Source organism: Vicugna pacos, chromosome 10 (assembly GCF_048564905.1).
Source record: "Vicugna pacos chromosome 10, VicPac4, whole genome shotgun sequence".
NCBI lineage: Eukaryota > Metazoa > Chordata > Mammalia > Artiodactyla > Camelidae > Vicugna > Vicugna pacos.
The window spans coordinates 61,449,846-61,472,134 of record NC_132996.1 but is presented as its reverse complement, the minus strand read 5'-3'; the positions used below and the strand labels follow the sequence as shown (position 1 = coordinate 61,472,134).

The 22,289-nt window shown below is 45.7% G+C and overlaps 1 protein-coding gene across 1 annotated transcript in view; it reads right to left on the bottom strand.

Moving 5' to 3' along the window:
- Nucleotides 1–22,289, bottom strand: part of PTPRJ (protein tyrosine phosphatase receptor type J) — a 152,695-nt gene that overhangs the window by 37,665 nt on the left and 92,741 nt on the right. The window contains exons 2-6 of the mRNA XM_072969960.1: nucleotides 11,012–11,030; nucleotides 9,596–9,760; nucleotides 7,301–7,504; nucleotides 4,817–5,050; nucleotides 3,538–3,753 (exon numbers count right to left, since the gene is read on the bottom strand). Of these exons, the coding sequence (XP_072826061.1) occupies nucleotides 3,538–3,753; nucleotides 4,817–5,050; nucleotides 7,301–7,504; nucleotides 9,596–9,760; nucleotides 11,012–11,030 (838 nt within the window). The remainder of the gene's footprint in view (nucleotides 1–3,537; nucleotides 3,754–4,816; nucleotides 5,051–7,300; nucleotides 7,505–9,595; nucleotides 9,761–11,011; nucleotides 11,031–22,289) is intronic.

Here is a 22,289-nt window from a genome sequence, read left to right as displayed (position 1 = left end):
GCTCAGTTTCCTCACCTCTAAAATCAGGGTAGCAAACTGAACTCAAGAAAAGGCAACACCAGAGAGCTAGGTCCTCACCACTTGCCCAACCCACCCTCCCAACCCACTCTCTGCCCCTCTCCTGCCTGCTCTGTGCCCCGGGAGGCTGACCCCTGCACACTGCATCACTGGGGCACAGGTGTGCAGAGACCCTGCCAGGTGGCCTGGGACCAGGCTCCACCACTGAGTGATACAGGCAGGCGACTGGGCGGCTGGAAGAGAAAGCAGTTGGCATCTTTCTCCCCTCTGCCTCCTGCTCTGTTGCCTGTTCTGGCATGACTGGCTCCTCCACTGCCCCAGCCCTCACTGGGCTCCAGAAACACCAGTCCCTTCCCCTTGCTCTTCAGCCTTGGAGGTTGATTTTCTACCACAACAAGTTTCAGGGGTCTCAACACCCTGTGATGGTTTCCTTAACTCCATCCCACCTAACTAGTCACTTGACAAGTGCCTGGTACCATATATGTGTGTGTGGTGTGTGTATACAATATAGAGAGGGCTATGGCAATAATAAAATTATGACAACATAATAATTACATGTATTATATAATTATTATTTATTACGTGCTAGGACAGCCAACACAAACCAGGCTCTGCTATGCATCTATGTGAACACAAGCCTAAGACACAATCACTATTACTTTGATTCCACTTAAATCACTTCAAAAAGCAGGGAACCCCAGGCACACACTAAGCCACGTGAACCCTATTAGCAAATCGGGCAAAGAGAAGCTCTGCCCTGGGGGGAGGGCTTGGTGAGGCGCCAACAGGCTAGAGTTCAGCCCCCACGTACCCACCCCCTGCACAAGCATCCTGTGTGTAGGGCAGTCCCTCCACTGTCACTGGCACCCCTGGAGGGGCCCCTTCCTCTCCTCTCTCTTCCCCCTCCTCTCCCAGCCAATAATTGCCTCCAAGTAACCTACAGCATATCCCTCAGGTCCCCACAAAAGAGCGAAACATGCATATAACATCTCTCTAGGAATTAAATCAACCCCTCTAGAATCATCAGAGTTCTTGAGACGTCACGGAGTCCCAGAGCCTCCCCACATTCATACCTCGGTGTCCATGATCTGCACTTTCACTCACTATGTTTCCTCAATGGACACATCGCCCTCCTCTCTATTTATCCAAATCCAACCCCCCCCCCCACATCAAAGCCTCTCCTCCCTGTAGAGAGGCCTTCCTTTGGGATTTGAGGTTAAACTCATGCTCCAGTCTTCCAATGTCACAGCACTTACTGGGCAGCTACAGTGGACTGTGGCCATGTGTTACCTGTGCAGCACCCAACCCCCTTTTCCAAAAGGCATCTCAATCTCTCTTGCAGAGAGGAAGTACTGGCACCCATAGAGAAGCTGGGGGCCAGCGGCTCCCTTCACCAGCACAGCCATCCAGAAAGCTACATGGAGAAAAGTATGTGGCACCCTCTCCACCTTAGAATCCTGAGGGTGTGTCACCAAGATCCAGAGTGGTCCAGCCCTCCAGAGCATCCTGGATGCCAGTCTGTTTTCTGTCCTTGGTCCTCCAGCCCCCACCCTCTCTCCCTCTGTTCTATGGGTCTACAACAGCCTTTCAGAATAGATATATTTTTGGAGAAAATAACCAAAGTCAGTCTGTGTGGCCTGCAACCTAGCCCCTGGGGGCTACAAGTCTACAGCATTTCTTCCTGAACCCACAGAGCCTGACCATGCACTTCTCCAAGACTGTTTATCTTGGCTCCTAACCTATATTGAAATTCCCTGAAGGTAGGAACCATGTGTTTTTTTACCCCCTAATCAGCACCTCCAAAAAAGCTTCTAAATATTGGCCAATTTATAGAGTGGGGGTGCTGACAAATTACAGGTAGAAGGCAGCAACGTGCGTGTCAGCAAGTGTCACAGGAAGGTCAGAATGCCTTCCAAGGTCAGGTCAAAAAAGGAAACGTGTTTTCTTCTCTCAAGGGAAAGATACTTAACCACTATGGGCAAAATGAGTATCAATCAAGTTATAAGAGAAAGGCATTACACCAGTTTGTCTCACTGGCCAGTACGCAGAGATACAAAAGAAAGACATGAGGTAGCGCCCAGTGTCTGCACATGGTAGTGGCTCAATATGCTGTATTGACAAATAGCCAACAGGCACATGAAGAGATGCGCAGTATCACTAATCATCAGAGAAATGCAAATCAAAACTACAGTGAGGTGTCATCTCACAGCATCATTAAAATGTCCACAAATGATAAATGCCGGAGAGGGTGTGAAGAAAAGGGAACCCTCCTTCACTGCTAGTGGGAATGTAGTTTGGTGCAGCCATTATGGAAAACCGCAGTCCCACTCCTGGGCATATATCCAGAGGGAACTCTAATTTAAAAGGATACATGTACCTCAATGTTCATAGCAGCACTATTTACAATAGTCAAGACATGGAAGCAACCTAAATGTCCATCGACAGATGAATGGATAAAGAAAATGTTTGTATACACAATGGAATACTACCCAGCCATAAAAAAGAATAAAATAATGCCATTTGCAGCAATATGGGTGGACCTGGAAACTGTCATTCTAAGTAAAGTAAGCCAGAAAGAGAAAGAAAAATACCATATGATGTCACTTATATGTGGAATCTTAAAAAAAAAAGTGGACACTAATGAACTCATCTACAAAACAAATAGACTTACAGACATAGTAAATGATCTTATGGTTACTAGGGAAAGAGGCTGGAAAGGGATAAATTGGGAGTTTGAGATTTGCAAATGTTAACCACTATATATAAAAATAGATTAAAAAAACAAATGTCTTCTGTATAGCACAGGGAACTATATTCAATATCTTGTAATAACCTTTAACAAAAAAGAATTTGAAAATAAATATATGTATATATATACATGACTGGGACACTATGCTGTACACCAGAAATTGACACATTGTAACTGATTATACTTCAATTTTTTTAAAGTTTTAAAAAATGACAGAAATGAACTTCTTTACAAAACAGAGACAGATTCACAGACATAGAAAACAAACTTATGGTTACCGGGGGGAAAGGGGTGGGGAGGGATAAGCTGGAAGTTCGAAATTTGCAGATATTAACTACTACATATAAAATAAACAACAAGGTCCTACTGTATAGCACAGGGAACAATACTCAACACCTTGTAATGGCCTATAATGAAAAGGAGTATGAGAAGGAATACACACACACACACACACACACACACACACACACACACACAACTGAATCACTGCTGTACAGATGAAATTAACACAGCATTGTAAATCGACTATATCTCAGTTTTTAAAAATACGGTGTATTGAGCTCAAGGAAAGAAAAGTCTTGGCCACAGAGTTAAGAAGAAACTCACTGGATCTGCTCTGTCCGAAATCCCTTCTGGAAAACTCCCTCTGACAACAAAACTACTTATGAAGCAAGAGATAACCCAGAACCAGAATCACAGAAAACAAACTTTGTGCTAAAAAAAAACAAAAAAAACCTCTGGCTGAAGCCATTTTACACAATTCAACATACTTATGCTGAACTTTTTGGACTGGGGCTTTCCTTCGGTGCCATCTTCTGCTTGAGGATAAACAGTGGCCTCGTAGAGTGTGTCAGACTTTAACCCCCAAAGCAGGACTCGGGTCAGAGAAGCGTCAGAGGACTGGTCTGCAGATTCGTGTAGGTATTTGCACTCAGAGGCAGTGAGGATCCTGGGTGGCTGGGACCGGCTGTCCGCGTTGCTGGCATCTGTTTCAAACACAAAAAGCAAAGGTGTTACCTGCAACAGGAGCACATCCGTGTCTTCTGCCAGCGCCGCTGCCCTCCCCGCCGGAAGATGGCACATCAGACAGCAGCCCCGGTCGGGACTCCACGAGTATCCATTCCCTTCCCACCCCACACAGAGATGCATGCTCCTGAAAGGGGCCTGATTTGGGGCAGGTATTCCGCCCTGTACTTTTATCCCAGGTAGCACCGCAGGTATCTGGGCTTCTCTCTCCAGCTCAGCTCTTTGCATCCCTCCCCAGCGTCTTTCGAGAAACCATTTTCTCCCACCCAACTCCAGACATGGATTTCCCGGGACAGCCACGCGATACACACTGGGCTTATCAGAGCCCACCCAAGGAATTCTTTCCCGGGACCAGACCCCGGCTGAGAGCGCGCAAAACAGACAGAACTGCTGAACTAGAAGGCAAACTGGTGAAAAGAAAGAAGCAGGGAGGAGAGACAAGAATCACCTCATCTCTTCAAGGCCTTGCTGCCCATGGCAGGGAAATACACGTGAGCTTGCAAATTGCTCTTTTCGTCTAAGCTATCTGAAGTCTGGTTGTGGTCACCTGCCATCAGGAATTCTCACAACTACTTTGGAGTTCTGTTTCCTTATGTGTAAAAGGGCGGTCCTTCTTCTCAATTCACAGGTTACCCCTGAAAATTCTATGAAGTCTGCAAATGACTACTCCACTGTCGATGCAGAAGACATCTGCTAGATTTGCCTGGGAAGCACCCCCTTTTCTCAGTGGACGTGGTAAGTTCCGCCAATGGGCCTCCTTGTATTAACACAGCTGTTATCTGCGCTGCTGAAAGCTTAGAGAGCTAAAGGGGCCAGCTACTTTCCTGGATGCCAGAGTCCAAAGAGCTTCAACCCCCAATGTGCTGACCTGTAAAATAAGAACATTTCTCCCTCCTTCCTCATACACATGTGGGGTCACACTGAAATCTGGAGAAGACCTCTATAAATTCTAAAACACTATATAAATATAAGAAGTTACTAAAAGTCAAACCAACAGATCAGAAGCCCACTTCTGTAACTCACCTAAGCCATTTTCTGTAACCAGGGCATTTCTCTGTGTCTCATTTGATTCTGAAAAATACAGGGTGACGTTGTGTTGACACCTTGGCTTCAGGTCTGTTATATTGACCAACTCCTGGCTTCCAACATCTTTAAGGAGCATCCAGTAGGTGGCACTGATGTTATCATTCTCCCAGGTAAGAGTAGCTTGCGTCACACCCGTGGAGGCAACACGAAGACCAAAAGTTTGACTCGGCTCTATTTTAAAAACACACAGTGGGCATTGATGGAATATGATATTTGTAGCCACATTTCATTAAGAATGACTGGGGACATTGATGTTTCAATGTGACCCACTAAAAATAATTCCTTTATACCAGAGTCCAGTGCCATTTCACCATCTCACAGCATTATACATCTTACGATTATACAGATCTCACATCTCATCATTATACAGAAAAGAGGGAAAAAGAATAAACCTTAAAGCCAAAATTTTTTAGGCTGGGTACTGTTCTCCAAAATGGTTAACTCCAACAGTGATTTTGATACTCTTCTCAATTGCCCCTTCAGACAGAAACATTTAACATTTGTTTCAGGCTTCAGGAAGAAGGCATCAAATAAAGTGGTCGTTTGCTACATCTAAAGGTCTCAATTCAAGATAATACAAATAATGTTTCAGAGTACCAAGACATTTCAACCAAGACGCTCATCCCTGTATTCCAACCCCACGGGGACTTTTCAGAAGACTTTCAATCTCTACTACCCCCCCACTGCTCTTTCCATCACTTTATTTGGCTGCTTGTGACATAAACCAAACCATTTTAGCCACCACCTTCAGTCTTGAGAATAGCAGAATGACTTGCTCAAGAACGCCCACTACTGGTAGCATGGGGGAAAAACAGGAACCCAGGGCTCCAGCTTTAAGCAGACACAAGCACAAGCAGCATTGCAGATGGAGCCCCGACCCTTCTTGCGGTGGCTGAACTCAAAGACACTGGCCTGGATAACTCAGCTCTGAAGCGAGCTGATCCACACAATGATTCCATCCTTCAAGTTAAATGTATCTGTTGCAAAGATTTCTAAATCGGGTCACTCATGTCTTTTTTAAGGAAATGCAACACCAATAAATCAGCCAGCTCAATGGTCTGGGTGACTGTTAGGAACATCACTGTATCATTGGGCTCTGGAATCAGGCTCCTGGGTTCCCACCATGTGATGCTCAGTAACTCCAGAAGCACAGAAGAAACTTAACTTCTTGGCACTGCAGTTTCTTCCACTGTAGACCTTGGGGTTACTGTGAGGATGCCCTGATGTAGGAAGGACAGCTAAGCACATAGTACATGCTCAGTGAATAGCAGCTGATAAACACAGCCCTGACCTCGGGGGCTTGAAGGTGGACTGAGGATACCTGGCTCCTGGGCTGGGTGCTTCTGGCCACCTGTCCACCTCCTCTTTCCTGTAGTCACCAATTGTACATCATCTTGTCCCATCACCATTTCTAAATTCTGTCCTCTTCTTCCTCCTTAATTCTCATCTCTCTGCTCTCTCCTTCATTTCATCTCTTTCACAATATAATATAGCAAATCTTTACCGTGGGTTTTTTTTTCCTTGGAAACTGTGCTCTGAGGATCTCCAGGAGTTTTTTGAAGATACCTGTGATCCTCCCTCCCCAGTTCTTTTTTACTTACTGGACTTCTGGGCAAGATTTTATTTAAAGAAATAGTTTCCTGGCTTAAAAAAAAAAAAGTTGAAAACCACTGGTTTAGTGTTGGCCTGCTTCGTGTGCAGAAGGCGCTGGGCCAGGCAGTCACTTCAAGCCGTGGGCTCAAGAGGTCAGGTTTCCATGGCCGTGACCAGCCAATGAGACCACACTCCCAGATCAGAAAGCTAACACAGGACCTCTTTTTTAAATTCTATCTTTTTCTCAGCTTAAAAAGAGCTTCTCATCTCTTTCTTATATTTTTGGTTCTTTTTAGCTAAAAAAAAAAAAGCTGTATTTGCAGCTGTAACAGGTGGCTCAAGATATTGACATCTAAGCTAAATAAAAATCTAAGCTTAATTGAAAATCACTGGGCTCTTATTTCATTTGAAACACATACTCCTCTATAAAACTTTCATGCCCAATAGAAGCTCCTGGGAATATAAACACAGCATTGACTTCCCTGGGGAGCCTAAAAGAAGCCTAGTAATTACCGACACCATCAAGACACACTTCTAGCAGGGTCTCTCTTCCCAAGTCTTAGCAGAAAAGTATTAGCCAATACTAATAAAAGATTTTTAAAACCAAACAGTTAGAAGCAGTTAAAATATCCCAAAATACACAAGACCTTAATATTGAATGATCCTGCCACATGAACATCTGGGCTTGAAACAACACAGAATCTTTCCTCCTCTTCCACAGTCAATGAAAACCAATCTCTTTGCAAAAGGTGAGTTGAACGCACAAGGCTCTGGGATACAGGATGAGAAGGACGGTTCACAATCGTCCCTGGGAGCTACTCATCTTACCTTTTGTGGCATTTCCTGAAGTCCCACTGACTATTTCCGGAGTTGAGTCTGTGCTGACACCACTTGTTTGATTTGAAAGACTTATCTGCCCATTTTCCGTCCCACTCTTGACTCCACGTGTGTAATCAGAAGCAGTTGCATCGTTTTTCCAGGTTGGGATCACGTGGGTTGTACTGATGATAACAGCTTCCAGAGGACTGGATTCTATTGTAACATCATTTCCCAAAAAACAAAAAAGAAAGAAAGAAAAAGGTTATACTTCAGGGTGGGGAGGGCATAGCTCAAGTGGTAGAGTGCATGCTTAGCATGCACAAGGTCCTGGGTTCAATCCCCAGTACTTCCTCTGGGAAAAGAAAAAAAAGTTATATTTCAAAAAGAAATGTAAGACTAAGGACTGCTCTGTATGTTTCCTTTCCAGAAGTGAATTTTGCAATCCTAGAATTTCACTTCTCTTTATTCGCCTCCTGGACTCCCAACAAAATACACTTAGATTCCCATATATATATATATATACATGGGTGCACGTGTTAGTGAAACAGAAGGCTGCAAAAAGAAGACAAAAACGATACAGGTTGGCCTTGTTAGCTACGACTTGAACTTGGAGTTAAATCTGTACAGAAAATGACACAAAAGAGACCTAAGATGGAAAAAGAGTCTGTCTCCTGAATCTCAGAGAACAGGGCAGGTGGAGAGGCATATATGGTGCAGAAGCAGGTGATCATTTTTTTGCCAAACCCTGGTATCAGGAGGACACTCCACAACTGTCTGATATAAAGATGCTACAGGACAGAGTAGCATAAAGAGAGAAGGACTGGTCTCGGAATCCAGACCTGGACATGAGGAACTGCTCCGCCCCCTAGCCATGTGACCCAGAATTTGCCCCCTAAAACCTCTCAGCCTCAGGTTCCTCCTCTGTTGACAGTGCTAAGACACTACATTAAACACAAAGGATTACTATTAAGGCACCAGGATTTGGTAAACAAAGTCACTGGACTGGGACATTCGAAAACCTGGGCTCAGAGTCCAATCCTGCTAGGCATGAGCATGTGATTTACTAAAGGTCCTCCCGTCACGCTGAACCTCACTTGCATCATCTGTCGAATTGCACAAGTACAGGATTGTAACACCGCGGAAGCCGGTGCAGTCAGTAACAATAACTAGAACGTCAGAATGGACGCATCCCAATTGCATTCAGGATGGAGTGGTAACAACTAGAAACAGAAGAGTAATAAGCACAGGCAATAAGAGAGTCCTTCTCCTCAAGGACCTGGGGGTTGATTCCAGAAGATTAAAGGTGATGCAGGTAACACCACCTCAGCACGCACCTGGCCTTCAGATGACAGCATGAAGAGTGTGCCTTACCTGGAACCTGGGAGATGCAAACATTTACCTAATCGATGAAGAAGGGCAGGAGAGGAAACCAGAGAAGGGAAAAGGGACCAGGCACGGAAGAATCTGGTGACCCACAATGCAATAAACTTCATGTCAGGAAGCGCCCCCGGACTTGAGCTTCCTCTTTATAAAGTGCCCAGTTCACAGCTTCAGAGGAGCATTCTGGGCAGCTTGTCACTGCAGTGCCATTTGCAATCAGTGATGATGATGGTGATGAGGATAAAGACAAAGCAAGGGCAGCAGCAGCAGCAGCCCCGTTCTTGGTGCGGACCACGTGCTGTACACACATTTTCTCATTTACGCTTCACAATCACTTCATAAAGAAGGCTATGGCACCATTTTAAAGAAGGAGAAATGTGCTAATGACTCAATTTTGTTGGTTCATACAGGGATCCTGGGGAGGTTTTGCAAAAAGCAGATTCTTAACTTTCAACAGTTCAGAAAATAAAGTACACCTTAAAATACCTTTTTAAAATATGTTTGTGTATATACATGTACTATTTGGTAATAAAGAGGAAGAAACCGAGGTCTAAGAGGACCAATGACTTGCCCTGGGTCATGCAGTGAGAAACTGACAGACCCAGGAAGCAAACCTGAGTCTCTGATTCTCAGTCTATGCTCTGACCTGCCACACCATCGTAGTATTGCTCAAAGGACAGACAGAGAAGTGTCAGAGCAGCTCCCAGAGGAGCCAGGCTACCCCTCGAGCCAGGCAACAGGGCCAAGAATGGGGAGCAAAGCGATCCAAGAAGTAGTTGCTTTTTACTGTTGAAGCTGAGATACACTGTTCTTCAATACATCGCAAATATGAAGACACTGGCATTCTCTAAATCCCACCATCCGTTCCAAAAGAAAAGTCTCGCTCACTTGTCTGTACTTGTTGGCAGCAGGTACTAGAATTACCTGAAAAGGTGAAATAAGGTTGCTTCCCAGAAGTCACTCCCAAAACTGAAGTGTTCCCATCACTGTCTGCCGGGGAAAACTGCTGAATCTGGCCACTCGAATTGGTTACACTTGTTACTGGGAAGTTTTCTGGTGCCTTGGTTGTAGACAACTCACAGTTGGAGCCTAGAACACAGGAAAGAAAAACAAAACATAAGCTAATAAAAGGGCACCGCCTACCATACACTGGCCATTCAACAGACTTTTTATTTTTTACTATAATTATTAAAACGTATCATAGTTCCCTCATCAACCCCCTTCCCCACGTTACAGTATCGCCTCTATGCATAGATGTTTTCTTCTTTTGCACCAGTGATTCAAGCCTGCAGAAGGATCCTAGCAGCTTATTTAACCAAAGTGATTAACAAGGAAGAAAAAGCAACTGGAGAATCCTCCCTATTGTTTGCACAGGCTTTGCATAATTACTGTTATTAACTCAGACTTTCTTTATTAGAAGGTTTCAGCAAGGTCTGCCCCCTTGCTATGGCACTGTGAGAGCATTCTAATTATTTCATCTCTATGGTTCACAGACCTTGAGATTTTACCAACCAGGAAAAAAAAAAAAAAGGTCCCCAAATTTTGAGAACAAACAAAAGCTACCAATTTTTATTTTTTCAAAGAGGTGCATTTTAAAAATTACCAAATACTATTAATTTTATTTCTTATAAAACAAATTATGATCAAAAAAATTAGTAAGGACATAATCCCAGAATAAATGCTTCTGACTGAATATATTCAGGGTCATTAAAAACTCACTATACTATCCTTATTTTTCTCAATTTCCTATAGACCCAGGAGGACTTCAGTGGACTAGCCCTAGTTAGCAACTGGGACTCAGCCTTCCACATGGAAGCAAAATACGCAGGAGGCTATGTCTGGTTTGCCCGAGGTTATACAAACCCCGGACACTATTTTTTTTTTTTAATGGAGGTACCGGGGATTGAACCCAGGACCTCGTGCATGCTAAGCACGCACTCTCCCACTGAGCTATACCCTCCCCCCACCTCCATACACTGTTTTAAAAACCATGGGGCAATACAGCACCCAAGAAAAGACTGATGTGATAACAGTACATGAAATACATATAAAGCATACTGCATTATGAAAACTAAGGGGTTTTTTTTTAGTCATCCACAGATATAAGCTAGGGAGAAAAAAAATCACAGAAAAAAATTTTTTTTATTTCCCAGGATTGCACAATTGATCAAATCTTTTCTTTCACTTGCCTCTGTGACACTCACCCCAGATCTAAAGAAAAACTGGAAACTAATTAACAAATTAGCATTTTCTGTGATTTTTTCACATAGCTGTTAATGTCACTGTGTCCATCGGGGGGCAGTTGCGAACAACACAAGAGTAATGGGAAGTGGTACTTACAGTTACCTTCGCATACGATCTGCAACAGAAAAAGAAAACAGAAGTCAGCAGATTCATTCAGCCATGGCAAATGCAAATCAGAAATACAGCAGTTGAGAATTTAATAACTGGGGCAGGTTGCTAAGTCCATTAAGCACAGGGCCTGCTGGCCAGGGTTAGGGTGTGGGGCCACTGACTAGGGGAATTCAGTGTAACTGCGGGTCAGTTACAAACAATGGATTAACTCAGTTATATGGAGACTAAACGGCTGTTGGCTGCCTGGTGTTTTTTCCCACAGAAACACCCCACAAAAGCAACTCCCCAGGTCAGCACTCCTTCTTGTCCCTACATTGTGCATAAAGGCAGAAGGACACCAGAACAAGAGTTGAGATTCTCTGGGCCAGAAAGAAAGGAAAGTAGGACCATCACCACATCACCCCTTCCCCAGAGCCACTGCAGGTCAAGAAAGGAGGGTGTAAAACCAGACAGAAATCCACCAGGTTTGAAATTTTCATTGTGCAAAAATTCATCTTCTTCCTTCTACCACTAGGTGGCAGTAAACTTTCTTTTTCCTAAATCATATGGCAAAGAGCTTCGAGAATAAATGTCTGAAACAGAAGGGACCTTAAAGATTCTTTAGTTGACAGTGTCTCAATCTGCCATCTTTAGATTCCTGGGAATCCTCACACATATTTATTGTGATCCATAAATTATTTACCCATACTTGAAAAACCTAAAATAAGTCAAGATTGTTCATTCTGTTGCATAGTAAGGACACTTTTTGGTTAACAGGATGTTTCAGAGTATGGTTCTTGTGATGAGGGAAATTTTCAAAAGGGCTCTAGGGGAAAAAATGTCCTGCAGCCTCCATCACACTTAGAATGAGATGCAAACTTGACCACAGCCTACATGGCCCCTCTGATCTCATCACCCCTCACGCCCTTTGAGACCTTCTTGAAGCTGGTTCTCCCTTAGAGCCTTCACATAGCGGTTCCCTTCTCCAGAAGCAATTTGCTCCTAGACCTTCCCAGATTGTGGCCTGAAATGCCACCTCTTCAAGGAGTCCTTGTCCAACCAATAGAAATTAGCTCCCTCACTCTCCATCCCATCCCTGGTGTGTTTTCCCCTCCCCATTTACTTTAGTTATTGTCAGTCTCCTCCCACTAAACCGTAGCCTCCACTAGGACGGAAACCTCATCTGTGCTCGTGCCTAGAGTACTGTGCACAGTAGGCACTCAATAAATGCCACTGAAGGAAAGAACGAGCCTCTCGTTCTGGAGAGGCAGCGATCCCGAAGACCCAGAGAAGGTCCCCCAGCAAAGGTACGGCCAAGGCCAAGGCCAAGACCGGTCAGGTCCAGGAGTCGAACAATCCAGCCCAGGATTCCTTCCCCTTATCCCGCCATTTGCACTTATCAAAGGGAAGCGACAAGGACAACGTTCATTCTCATCTCTTGAAGGGCAGAGAAGGAAGGGCCTGTTCCCTGTCCCAGCTCTCAGTGACCCAGGCACCGTACTCAAAGGAATCCGGTACTCCCCCCTCTCCACTCCCTGCAAGCCCAGTGGAGGCAGGGTAAGCCCTGTTCATTCTCCTTTCCCTCTCGCCCCCTGACTCTCAAACTTCCCATTCCCACCACCGCACTCAACCCTCAAGCCCTCCTCACCTCAGCCTAAACTTCTCCAGCTCATCTTCCTGCCTCCAGCCCCGGCCCTCAGCCTGCATCCACCTATTCCAGGATGGGTACACACCAGCTGGTGTCTCTCTGAAGCTCATCATGAAACAGTAGCCAGAGTGATAACCCACTGCATCATATGGCTTCCCTTCTTTCCTGGCCTCACCTCCACTTCTTTTCCCTCATCTTGACCTCACTGGCCCAGACTTCCCAAATAAAGCATCAGCAGTTTAATCTTTGCCTCAGGACCCAGGGGACCTAAAGGACCCAGACTAAGACAAGGGACAAGGGGACCTAAGAGAAGTCTGCAAGGGGTCTCTTGGGGGAGAGCTTCTTCACTAATAAAAAGGAATTACATGGAAAGAGATCCCATCCTGCTTTGCTGGACTTCATCAGATCTGCCCATGGTGCCTGGAGCTGCTGCAGCCAACTATGTGATAAGGAGGGGAGGAAACCTGCTGAGAACCACTGATGAAAAGAGGGACAATACCTGGATCCTTGCATGGCTAAATCAAGCAATCCTAGTCCCTTCCCACTTCCAGACTTCTTGTATGGGGAGAGGCAATACCCCTTATTATTCAACTACTTTTGTTTGGACTGTCTAATATCTGCAACCAAAACAATACTATTTGACACAATAACAAAAGCAAAGCAAGGCGAATAATTTTCACATTAACCTTCATTGTTATAAAGAAAGTGAAGGGTCAGTGATCTGTCATCCAGGGTTACAGAGCTGGTCAGTGGGAGGTAAAGCCAGGAGGCAAGTCCAAGTCTGCTGGGCCCCCAGACTCTTCCACCGACCACAGTCAGGGAGAAAAAGTCCAGAGCTGGTCAGTGGGAGGTAAAGCCAGGAGGCAAGTCCAAGTCTGCTGGGGCCCCAGACTCTTCCACCGACCACAGTCAGGGAGAAAAAGTCCCCTGCAAACAGCACCCTCACAAGACATCTACCATGGGGCTCCTCATAAGTACTTTTTAAAAGAATACAATCAACAGCAAGCTCATCTTTCTCAAGTTAGCTCACTGCATAGCGGTGCCTGGGGGTGAACTGGGAGAAAATCAGTTCCCACAGATTCCATCACTGAGCACCAAAGTTAAACTGCAGAAAAAGGAAGTTGGGGACAACTTTTCAGCAGTGACAGCTAAACACGGTGACAAGAATAACCTCAGCTCCTTCCCCTTCTAAGAGGACCCAGAAGGGCACTAGTGGCTGTTAATCAAGGATTCCACCGAAGCCGCCCAGCTTGTGAGTGCCCCTCTTCCACCACCGGTCCCTAACCCGGAGCTCCGACTCTGGGCAGGGTAAGAGGCAAGCATCCCACCGGCTCCCCCTCATTCAGTCCCCACAACAGCTCTGTAAAGCAGGAATGGTCGTCTCCACTTCACAGATGAGGACACTGAGGCTCAGAGTACAGAACCTCCGGCCTCAGAGCTAAGGAATTTCCGGGCTAGTATGAACGTGCTCCAGGCACAGGAGGGAAAAGTGCTTCTGGGTAGAGAAAAGCCAGCACTTTCCACTCTCTACTTCTCTCTGGGCAGAAATTAAACCAAAGTATGCAGAGCCAAGCCCAGGGCCAGGGGCGCATCAGGCTCCCAGCCTTCTCCCTCCTGGCTTCAGCAGACCCACCGGCAATCAGAGGGTTCTGCATGAGCCCACCCTGTGGCTAGGACTCAGGCGACACCAGAAGTCACAGCTCCCATACCCAAACTGAATCAGGGGCAGTGTTTGCCTAAAAGACAGTGGGTGTCACAGCAGCACTACTGACGACAGCCAAAAGGTGGCAACAACTGAACTGTCCATCAGCAGATGAACGGATGAGCAAAATGAGCCACACACGCACGACAGAATACGATTCAGCCATGAAAACGAAATTCTGACGCACGCTACAATGTGGATGAACCTGGAAAACATTATGCTAAATAAAAGGCAGGCACAGAAGTGTCTGTGTCTGTGTGCACACACAGTGTGCTTCCATTTACATGAAATGTCCAGAATAGGGAAATCCATCAAAACAGAAAGCAGCCCGGCAGTTGCCAGGGGCGAGGAAAAGGGGGATGGGATTGTGATTGCTAACGGGTACTGCATTTTCTTTTGGGTAATGAAAATGTTTGGAACTAGACAGAGGTCATGGTTGCACAACATTGTGAATGTACCAAATGCCACTGAATGGTGTATTTTAACATGGTTAATTTTATCCTGTGTAAATTTTGTCTCAATTAAAAAAAAATAAAGATAGTACGTAGGTGGCTTTATCATCAAGTTCAGCCACTGGGAGGGAGGAGCGAAGGGAAGCTTCCTTAAGGAAGAGGTTGGGGTGGGTAGGCCGGGGTCTGCAGGAGCACACAGCACGGAGCTCACGTCCCATCAAGAGCCTGTGAATCCAGCAGGCACGGCCCAGCAGGGTGATTGAGAAGTTTAGGTTCAACTCTTCCTCTGACACTCGTGAGCTCTGGGACTTGGGGGTCTTGCCAAGCCATCCATTTCATCAGTCACAAAATGACAGAAGCACGGATGCAATACCGACCCTATGTCTGAGTTCTCCTGGGGCTCTGACAAAACAAGGTTCTATGCTCCCAGCCTCACAGCCTCCCTCCTGCCTCAGCAAACCTCCGAAGCTGCCGCGCCTCAGCTGGCGTACTGCCCTTCCAGCCCAGGAGACGTCCAGGCTCTGAGCCCCTTCGGGTCCATGCCTCTTCCCGCGGCAGGCCCTGGGCTAGATGCCAAAGACACCAAGGCACAAAAGGTGGTTCTGACTCACCGAGAGCTCGTGGGCAAGAGCAGCACAAAGGCAAAGGCAGGGCAGAAAGGGAGCCAGGAGCCACCTGGTGAGGAGGCAGGGGGTGCCCAGGGACATGGTGAGTCTGGGGGACAGAGAAGGAGGGGCGCGGTGGCTTGAGAGTGATCTCATGTGAGAACTTGATGCTAATTGGTTCTAATTGTTATAATGTTGACTGAGCCTTAACTATCAGCCAGTCACGGCACTACAGCTGTTACACTCATCATCTCCCTTAAGCCTGACAACCAGGACCCAGGAGGCAGCAACTGTGTTCATCCCCATTTTACAGATAAAGAAACTAAGCCCTGGAAAAGTGAAGCTCCTGACCCAAATCTTTCAGCTAGTAAGTCTAAGATTCCAGCCCAAGTCTGCCTGACTGAAGCTCTTGACCTTACCCATTCCCGGGAGCACTAAGCTGGTTCACCCCTGGACAAATCTCATCTGAGACCACGGAACCCAAAGGCAATTGCAGGGCTGCCCGTCACAAGCCCCTGCTTGTCCTGGGCCTAGGGGACAGGTTCCATCAACCCATTTAAATTGACTGAATAAAGAAGGCTGGGCATTGTTCTCAAAAGGAGCAGAGTTTGAGGGTAAATTCACAGAACCTGGATTTTAGCAACTGACAAAGCTTAAGGTTTTCTATGCTACACGTTGGGTTTTCAGGGATGGGTAGTAAGTGACTGAATAACACAATGGGTAACAATAGACTCTTTATGCTTCTAAAACCAAGCCCACACACCATATGACAATAGTTATTTTTACCCACTGACGTAATTAACCAAAATGCGAACCGCTTCAAGCAATTTTCAAAATCAAGTCGCATTTTATGGGATTCGCAACATGCACGGATTTCAATACTGAAAGGTCATCATTCTTCCTTCCATTTATCTCTCTTGTGAAAATTACCCAACAGTTCCCTATAAAATTGGTATAAAAAGGTAAACCATTAGTCATGAAAATGGCAGATAGGGTGGGCACTCCCTCGGAACCCAGAAGCCAGGCAATAAACACCTTTATGGGAAACTTCCCAGAAGGCAGATGTGGCATCATGGGGCAGCCTGAATACCTGGCATCCTTTTCCACCCTCAAATCCATAGGCAGGAGATAGACAGACGAACAGGCAGCTGGGCAAGTGGTACCCACAGCACAAGTCATCAGGCAAAGATGAGAATGTGCTGACTTTCCGCCTCATTTGCAGATACATGACCCTCTGAATGCGATGCTGTCATCAAAAGGACTGTGGAGAAGGGTCAATAAGATCCATAATTTTGTGCCCCCAAAAAGTCAGGTGAGGCTTTGAAGGAAGGAATGACCAGCTGGCTCACTCACCCCTTCCTCTAGCGGCAGTTGGAGCCATGATGAACATTTCCCTTCCAAATGCACAGAGGAAAAAAGTAACCAGAGGGGCTATTTTGGTGAGTCTCCGTGAACTCTGGGGTGCAGGGCTGAGGACGACCTTGGAAATCCCAGGCCAGAAGTTTCCATGGGTATTTTTAGTGGAACTTATTTTTTTTTCCAAAAAGAATACACTAAAGAGCTATATGTACAGAGTTCCCCATTTCACATATATCTACATATGCATAAAGTCTGTGTGTGTATACGTACTCAGACAAAAGCCATTATATGTTTTTTGTTGTTGTTGTTATATATTTAAAGTTACAGATTTCCTTGTTCTTATTTTGTTTTTTTTTTTCTTTTTAGTTTTTCTTCTGTGGGGGAGGGGTAATTAGGTTTATTCATTTATTTTTAGAGGTACTGGGGGCTTGACCCAGGATCTCGTGCATGCTAAGCATGCGCTCTACCACTTGAGCTGTCCCCTCCCCCTACTTTGTTCTTTCTTATTTTCAATGTAATTGATGCATAACCAAATTGAGACACGGGTCTTAACCTGTATTCTCCAATGTATTAAAATTTGGCATAACACACATTTGGGCAAGCATTTTCATTACAATTTTAAGCCCAGCCAAACTAGAAGGGGCAGTTGGTGGGGGGCATGTTTTTAATGAAACTCAAAGGAAACATTTATGGAACCCCCGATGCACCTCAAGGAACACAGTTTGTAGTAGGAATCTACCTACCCTTTGACTCTATGAAGGAAAAAAGTAAGTCCCAGAGTGAAGCAGCAACTCAGCCCAGATCACCCAGCCCTGAGACTAACACACAAATCCGTGGGCTCCTTGGCAGCGTTCATCTCCTCATCTTATGAGAAGATCAGGGTTGGCAGGACCCAGGCCCCTGTCTGAACCCTTTCTCCACATCATATGATAAATCTGGAGGTTCTAAATTGGAGTTCCACAGTCCAAATCTAGCCCACTGACATGTTTAGTCTATCCACAGTGTTGGTTTTGTTGTTTTTTTTTTTAACTCGCCTCCAATAGAACACTGTCCTATTTTCCCCATTGTACTTTTTTCCAACTTTGAGACACTGTGACTTCATTATTTGGCCCACTCCATTTAGTTATGTTCCCATCTATCTCTGACTTTCTGACCTTTGACTGGAGTGCACCTTGCAAAATTCACAGGTTGCAATTATTGATTGTTTACTTTCTAAGTTTCTCTCTCAGGAAGAGAGCTCTGGCCAGTGCCAGACATGAATAATATATATGATGAGGATCTAAAATGCACCACATTGCCTGCCCCTCAATCCACACTCATCCCCTGACCTGCTCCCCCATGTCACCACCACCCACCAAAAGGAGCAAAAACAGGGTAAAGTGTTCTGATCTTATAGTTGAAGACTTCGATTTTCTACTCCTGAATCTGAATAAAACCATTCCATAAATCCCACCAATTTCCTCCTGCACCACCCATCCACCTTAGAGTTTGGATAAAAATAGCTAATAGACACCATTTACCAAGTGCCTGCTATGTCCAGGGCCAGCTCCTCATGAAATCCTCCTCTTTTCCACCGCCTACCGCCCAGCCAGGAGCATCCACAATCCATGCCTTCCTGGCTCCCCAGGCCCCCACAGCCCTCCCCCTTCCTCCCAGAGGAGGACTGAACACCAGGACTCCAGGTTCCAACTTGGCAAGCTCTGCCTTCAACTGACCACAGAAAGCTAGGGGGTCTCTCACTATCTATGAACGCCAGCCAAGAAGCCAAGGGTGGATTCTATCTCCAAGGTCACAAGGGCCAGCAGTGATTTCAACAGACCCAGAAGCTTCTCACGCCCTCTTCGAGCCCATCCTGAAGAACCCTACATTCTTCCAAGGTTTGCAAATGGAGGTTCCCACCAGCCAAACCACCACCTCACTCATTTCCGCTGCACTGTGGAATCGAGGTGGACAGAGAACAGGGTTGGGTAGGAAACCAACAGGGCCTGGAGTCAGCTCTGGGTGTGAATTTTGGCACCGCTACTTATTTGCAAGGAGTCCAGAGGCCAGTGACCTCACTTCTTGATCTGTTTCACCTGTAAGTTGCCATCTCTCTGTAGGCTCGATGTGGGGACTAAGCACGCAGTAAGCGCTCCACAAACAGCAGGAAACATGAGTCACCAAGGTGGGAGGGCACAGGAATTGAGAGAAGACACCCTGGTGTCCAGCCCTATCAGCTGTACGCGCCTGAGCCAGCTCCTCATCCTCCTTCAGCAACATCCCCAACAGTACCCACCTGAGCAAGGAGGGAAGTGAAAGAGCGGTAAGTACAAAACCCAAGAGAGGGGTACCTGGGAGTTCATTTGTGCATATCTGATAACTTTCATAACTAAAGAAATAAATGGTATAAAGAGCATTTCTCTCACAGGATTGCTGTACCAAGTCTTAAATGATATAATCCATATGATGCACTTAACATATACAGCAGGTGCACAGTACGTATTAGCTATTATTACACTTACTACCACGAGCAGGAGCTGGGACTGCAGGGTTCAAGGTGTGAAGCATGGGGAGGGGAGAGCCGTCACAACAAAAACTAAGAAAAAGCAGAACCAGGAGGGATTTCTGCTAACACAGAAGCAAGAACAGCAGAGCAGGGCCAGCCGGTATCTTGCATTCGGTTGTATGATGAGTGGAACATGGGCGGAAATTCTCAGACTGGCCGAATTCTCATCTCCTGCCACCCATCACGGCCAGAGCTGCACGGAGTCCATCCTGCATCCACCCCAGGAGAAAGATGCTCTCGACAAACCCATCGCCAACCCCACTCCACACTCTGCCATCGGGATGAGAGCCCAGGTCCCAGGACAGTCGAAGGGTGACCTCAACAACCACAGGTGATGGTGACAGGTCACTTCTTACAGAGATTCTTCTTTTTTCTTTTTAACTGAGGTATAGTCAGTTTACAATGTTATGTCCATTTCTGGTGTAATGTTTCAGTCCTACATATGCATACATATATTCCTTTTCATATTCTTTTTTATGAAATATTGAATATAGTTCCCTGTGCTCTACAGTAGGACCTTGTTATTTATCTATTTTATATACAGTAGTTAGTATCTGCAATTCTCCAACTCCCAATTTATCCCTTTCCACCCTCTTTCCTCCCTGGTAACCATAAGTTTGTTTTCTATGTCCTTTTACAGATTCTTCTGCCTCCAATATTCTCTTTCAATTAAAAAGTGCATCACTGAGGGGGCTGGGTATAGCTCTGTGGTAGAGCACATACTTAGCATGCACGAGGTCCTAAATTCAATCCCTGGCACCTCCATTAAAATAAATAAACAAACAAACCTAATTACCTCCTCCCACAAAAAAAAAAAAATGCATCACTGAAACATCCAGACAACACAGGAAATGTCAACTGTTCTCCAATCAGCTCTTAACAATAACCAGAATACAACCACACCCACTCCCCCCAAAAATTTAAGGCAAGGCCAGGCCATCATCCTCTCTAAGAGACTGATCTTTGATAAAATGGCACCCTGGCAAGTCACCTGGGGCAAGTACCGTCAAGCCAGTGATGCCACAAAGTAAACACATTATTTGATATCCAAGCAATGAAAGAGAAAACTGAGTCATTAAACACTGGATAATCAGCAGCGCCTACCCACAAATGGCGAGGGCAGCCACGGGAGGTGACAGGTGATGATCAATATCTCATAAAGCCTAATGAACGCCCCAAATCACTGATCAGCAAACCACTTCTGTCCAAGGCCAGACAGTATATATTTTAGTCGTATGACTCCACTGTTGTGATGTGAAATGAGCCACAGACAATGCGTAAGCTGGCGACCATGGCCGTGTTTCAATAAAATTTTATTTATGAGCATTAAATTTCTATTTCATGTAATGTTTGCATGTCACAAAATATTTTTCTCTTGATTTTTTCTGAACCACTTAAAAATGTAAAAACCACTCTTGGCCCACCAGCCACCCCAAAAAAGCAGCAGCTGGACTTGGCCCGCGGGACGGTAGTCGGCCGACCACTGTTCTAAATCACTTACTCACCCTGGACGGGCCGCGGGCACAGGCCCAGAGCAGGCCAGAGCATGAGCCCGCGGTCTGGGTCTGGGTCTGTGTCCTGGTTCTGACAATCACTAGCTTAGGTACGAAGCTAAAGTTTAATCTTCTCACCAGAAGATGGGGATCACGAGAGTACCCTCCTTGAAGACTTAAGATAATTAAATGAAATAACCTCTGGCACGAGGCAAATGTTCAAGAGGGGCTCACTCTATCATCACTGCCATTGTTTCTCTGCTTTTGGCTAAATGCCGATCAGCTCCGTTTAAGAACACAGGATCTCACAATGTAGGTCCGAATTCCCCATTGGCCGGTAAGACAGGGGAAAGAACAAAATTTGCCTTAATGAACACAGGGTATTTGAGAGACAAAATCTCTCTCAGTATGGGTCCAACGGCGACAGAGGATGATGCCTGATGGTCAAAACACATAGGCTACAGAACTGCTTTCTCAGAGCAGCCCCGCTGGTACCCTGGACATTCACAACCCGACGCTGACCTTTGGCACCTGGCATTAGCCAATTTATTTTTCCATGTATTTAACTTATGTCTCTAACTAGACAAGAAACTCTCTTAGGCTAGGGGGAGTCGCACACTTATATCCACGCATGCCCAGCACATGGCCTTCCCTGTGACGTACTCATTCAGCACTGGTCAATTGGTGGATATTAACTGGATCTCCAGGGTCTGGAACAGAGCTGGTCTGGACATTAGTGGGTAAAACTGGATGGACGTGTGTGAACTTCAGGGCCTCAAGAGCAGCAATCAGGATATAGGTGGTTAATCACAAAGTAGGCTAAAATCTTAGGGATCGCCTGTACCAATCCACCTCTACTTAGGGCTGAGGAAACAAGGCCCAGAGAGGTAAAGGGATTTGTCCAAAGTTCCTGGGTCTGAAGCTGTTCACTGACCGCATTCTATAGGCCAAGCTCCATGATCATTCTAGGGACACAGAGACGAACGTCTCCTAGTCTCAAGCTGCCTAAAGACTGGCAAGGCAGACAAAGAAATAAACTGATTTTTTTTCCTCCTTTTAAGTGGAGCTGTTTAATTTGGTGAGTGTTTCAACTTTTCACATTCTACCTCTTTTGTGTTCTTCCAAATTTTTCAACATATACACCTTTTTTTTTTTTACGTTGCAACCGATGCCCTCTGTTAAGGAAAGCGTGAGTCATAAAAACAGAATTCACACTTCATATCCATTTTCCCATGTATCTACATAATCTCAAATCCCCTGAATAATCAGTGCTGTCACCCCTGCTTTGACTCGTCCTGGTCCCACAACCTAGAAGGCGAGAGCTGTCTCCCTTCCTCCTTTGCCCGAATAATTCCTGCTCATTCTTCTACCGGGACAACTTTGCCAAACTCCGTTCCCCAGCACAACATACGCTTTCTTCTGAAGGTATGCTCAGCACCTCACCTCTCCTCTTCCTGCTCATTACTGTAACAGTCTATTT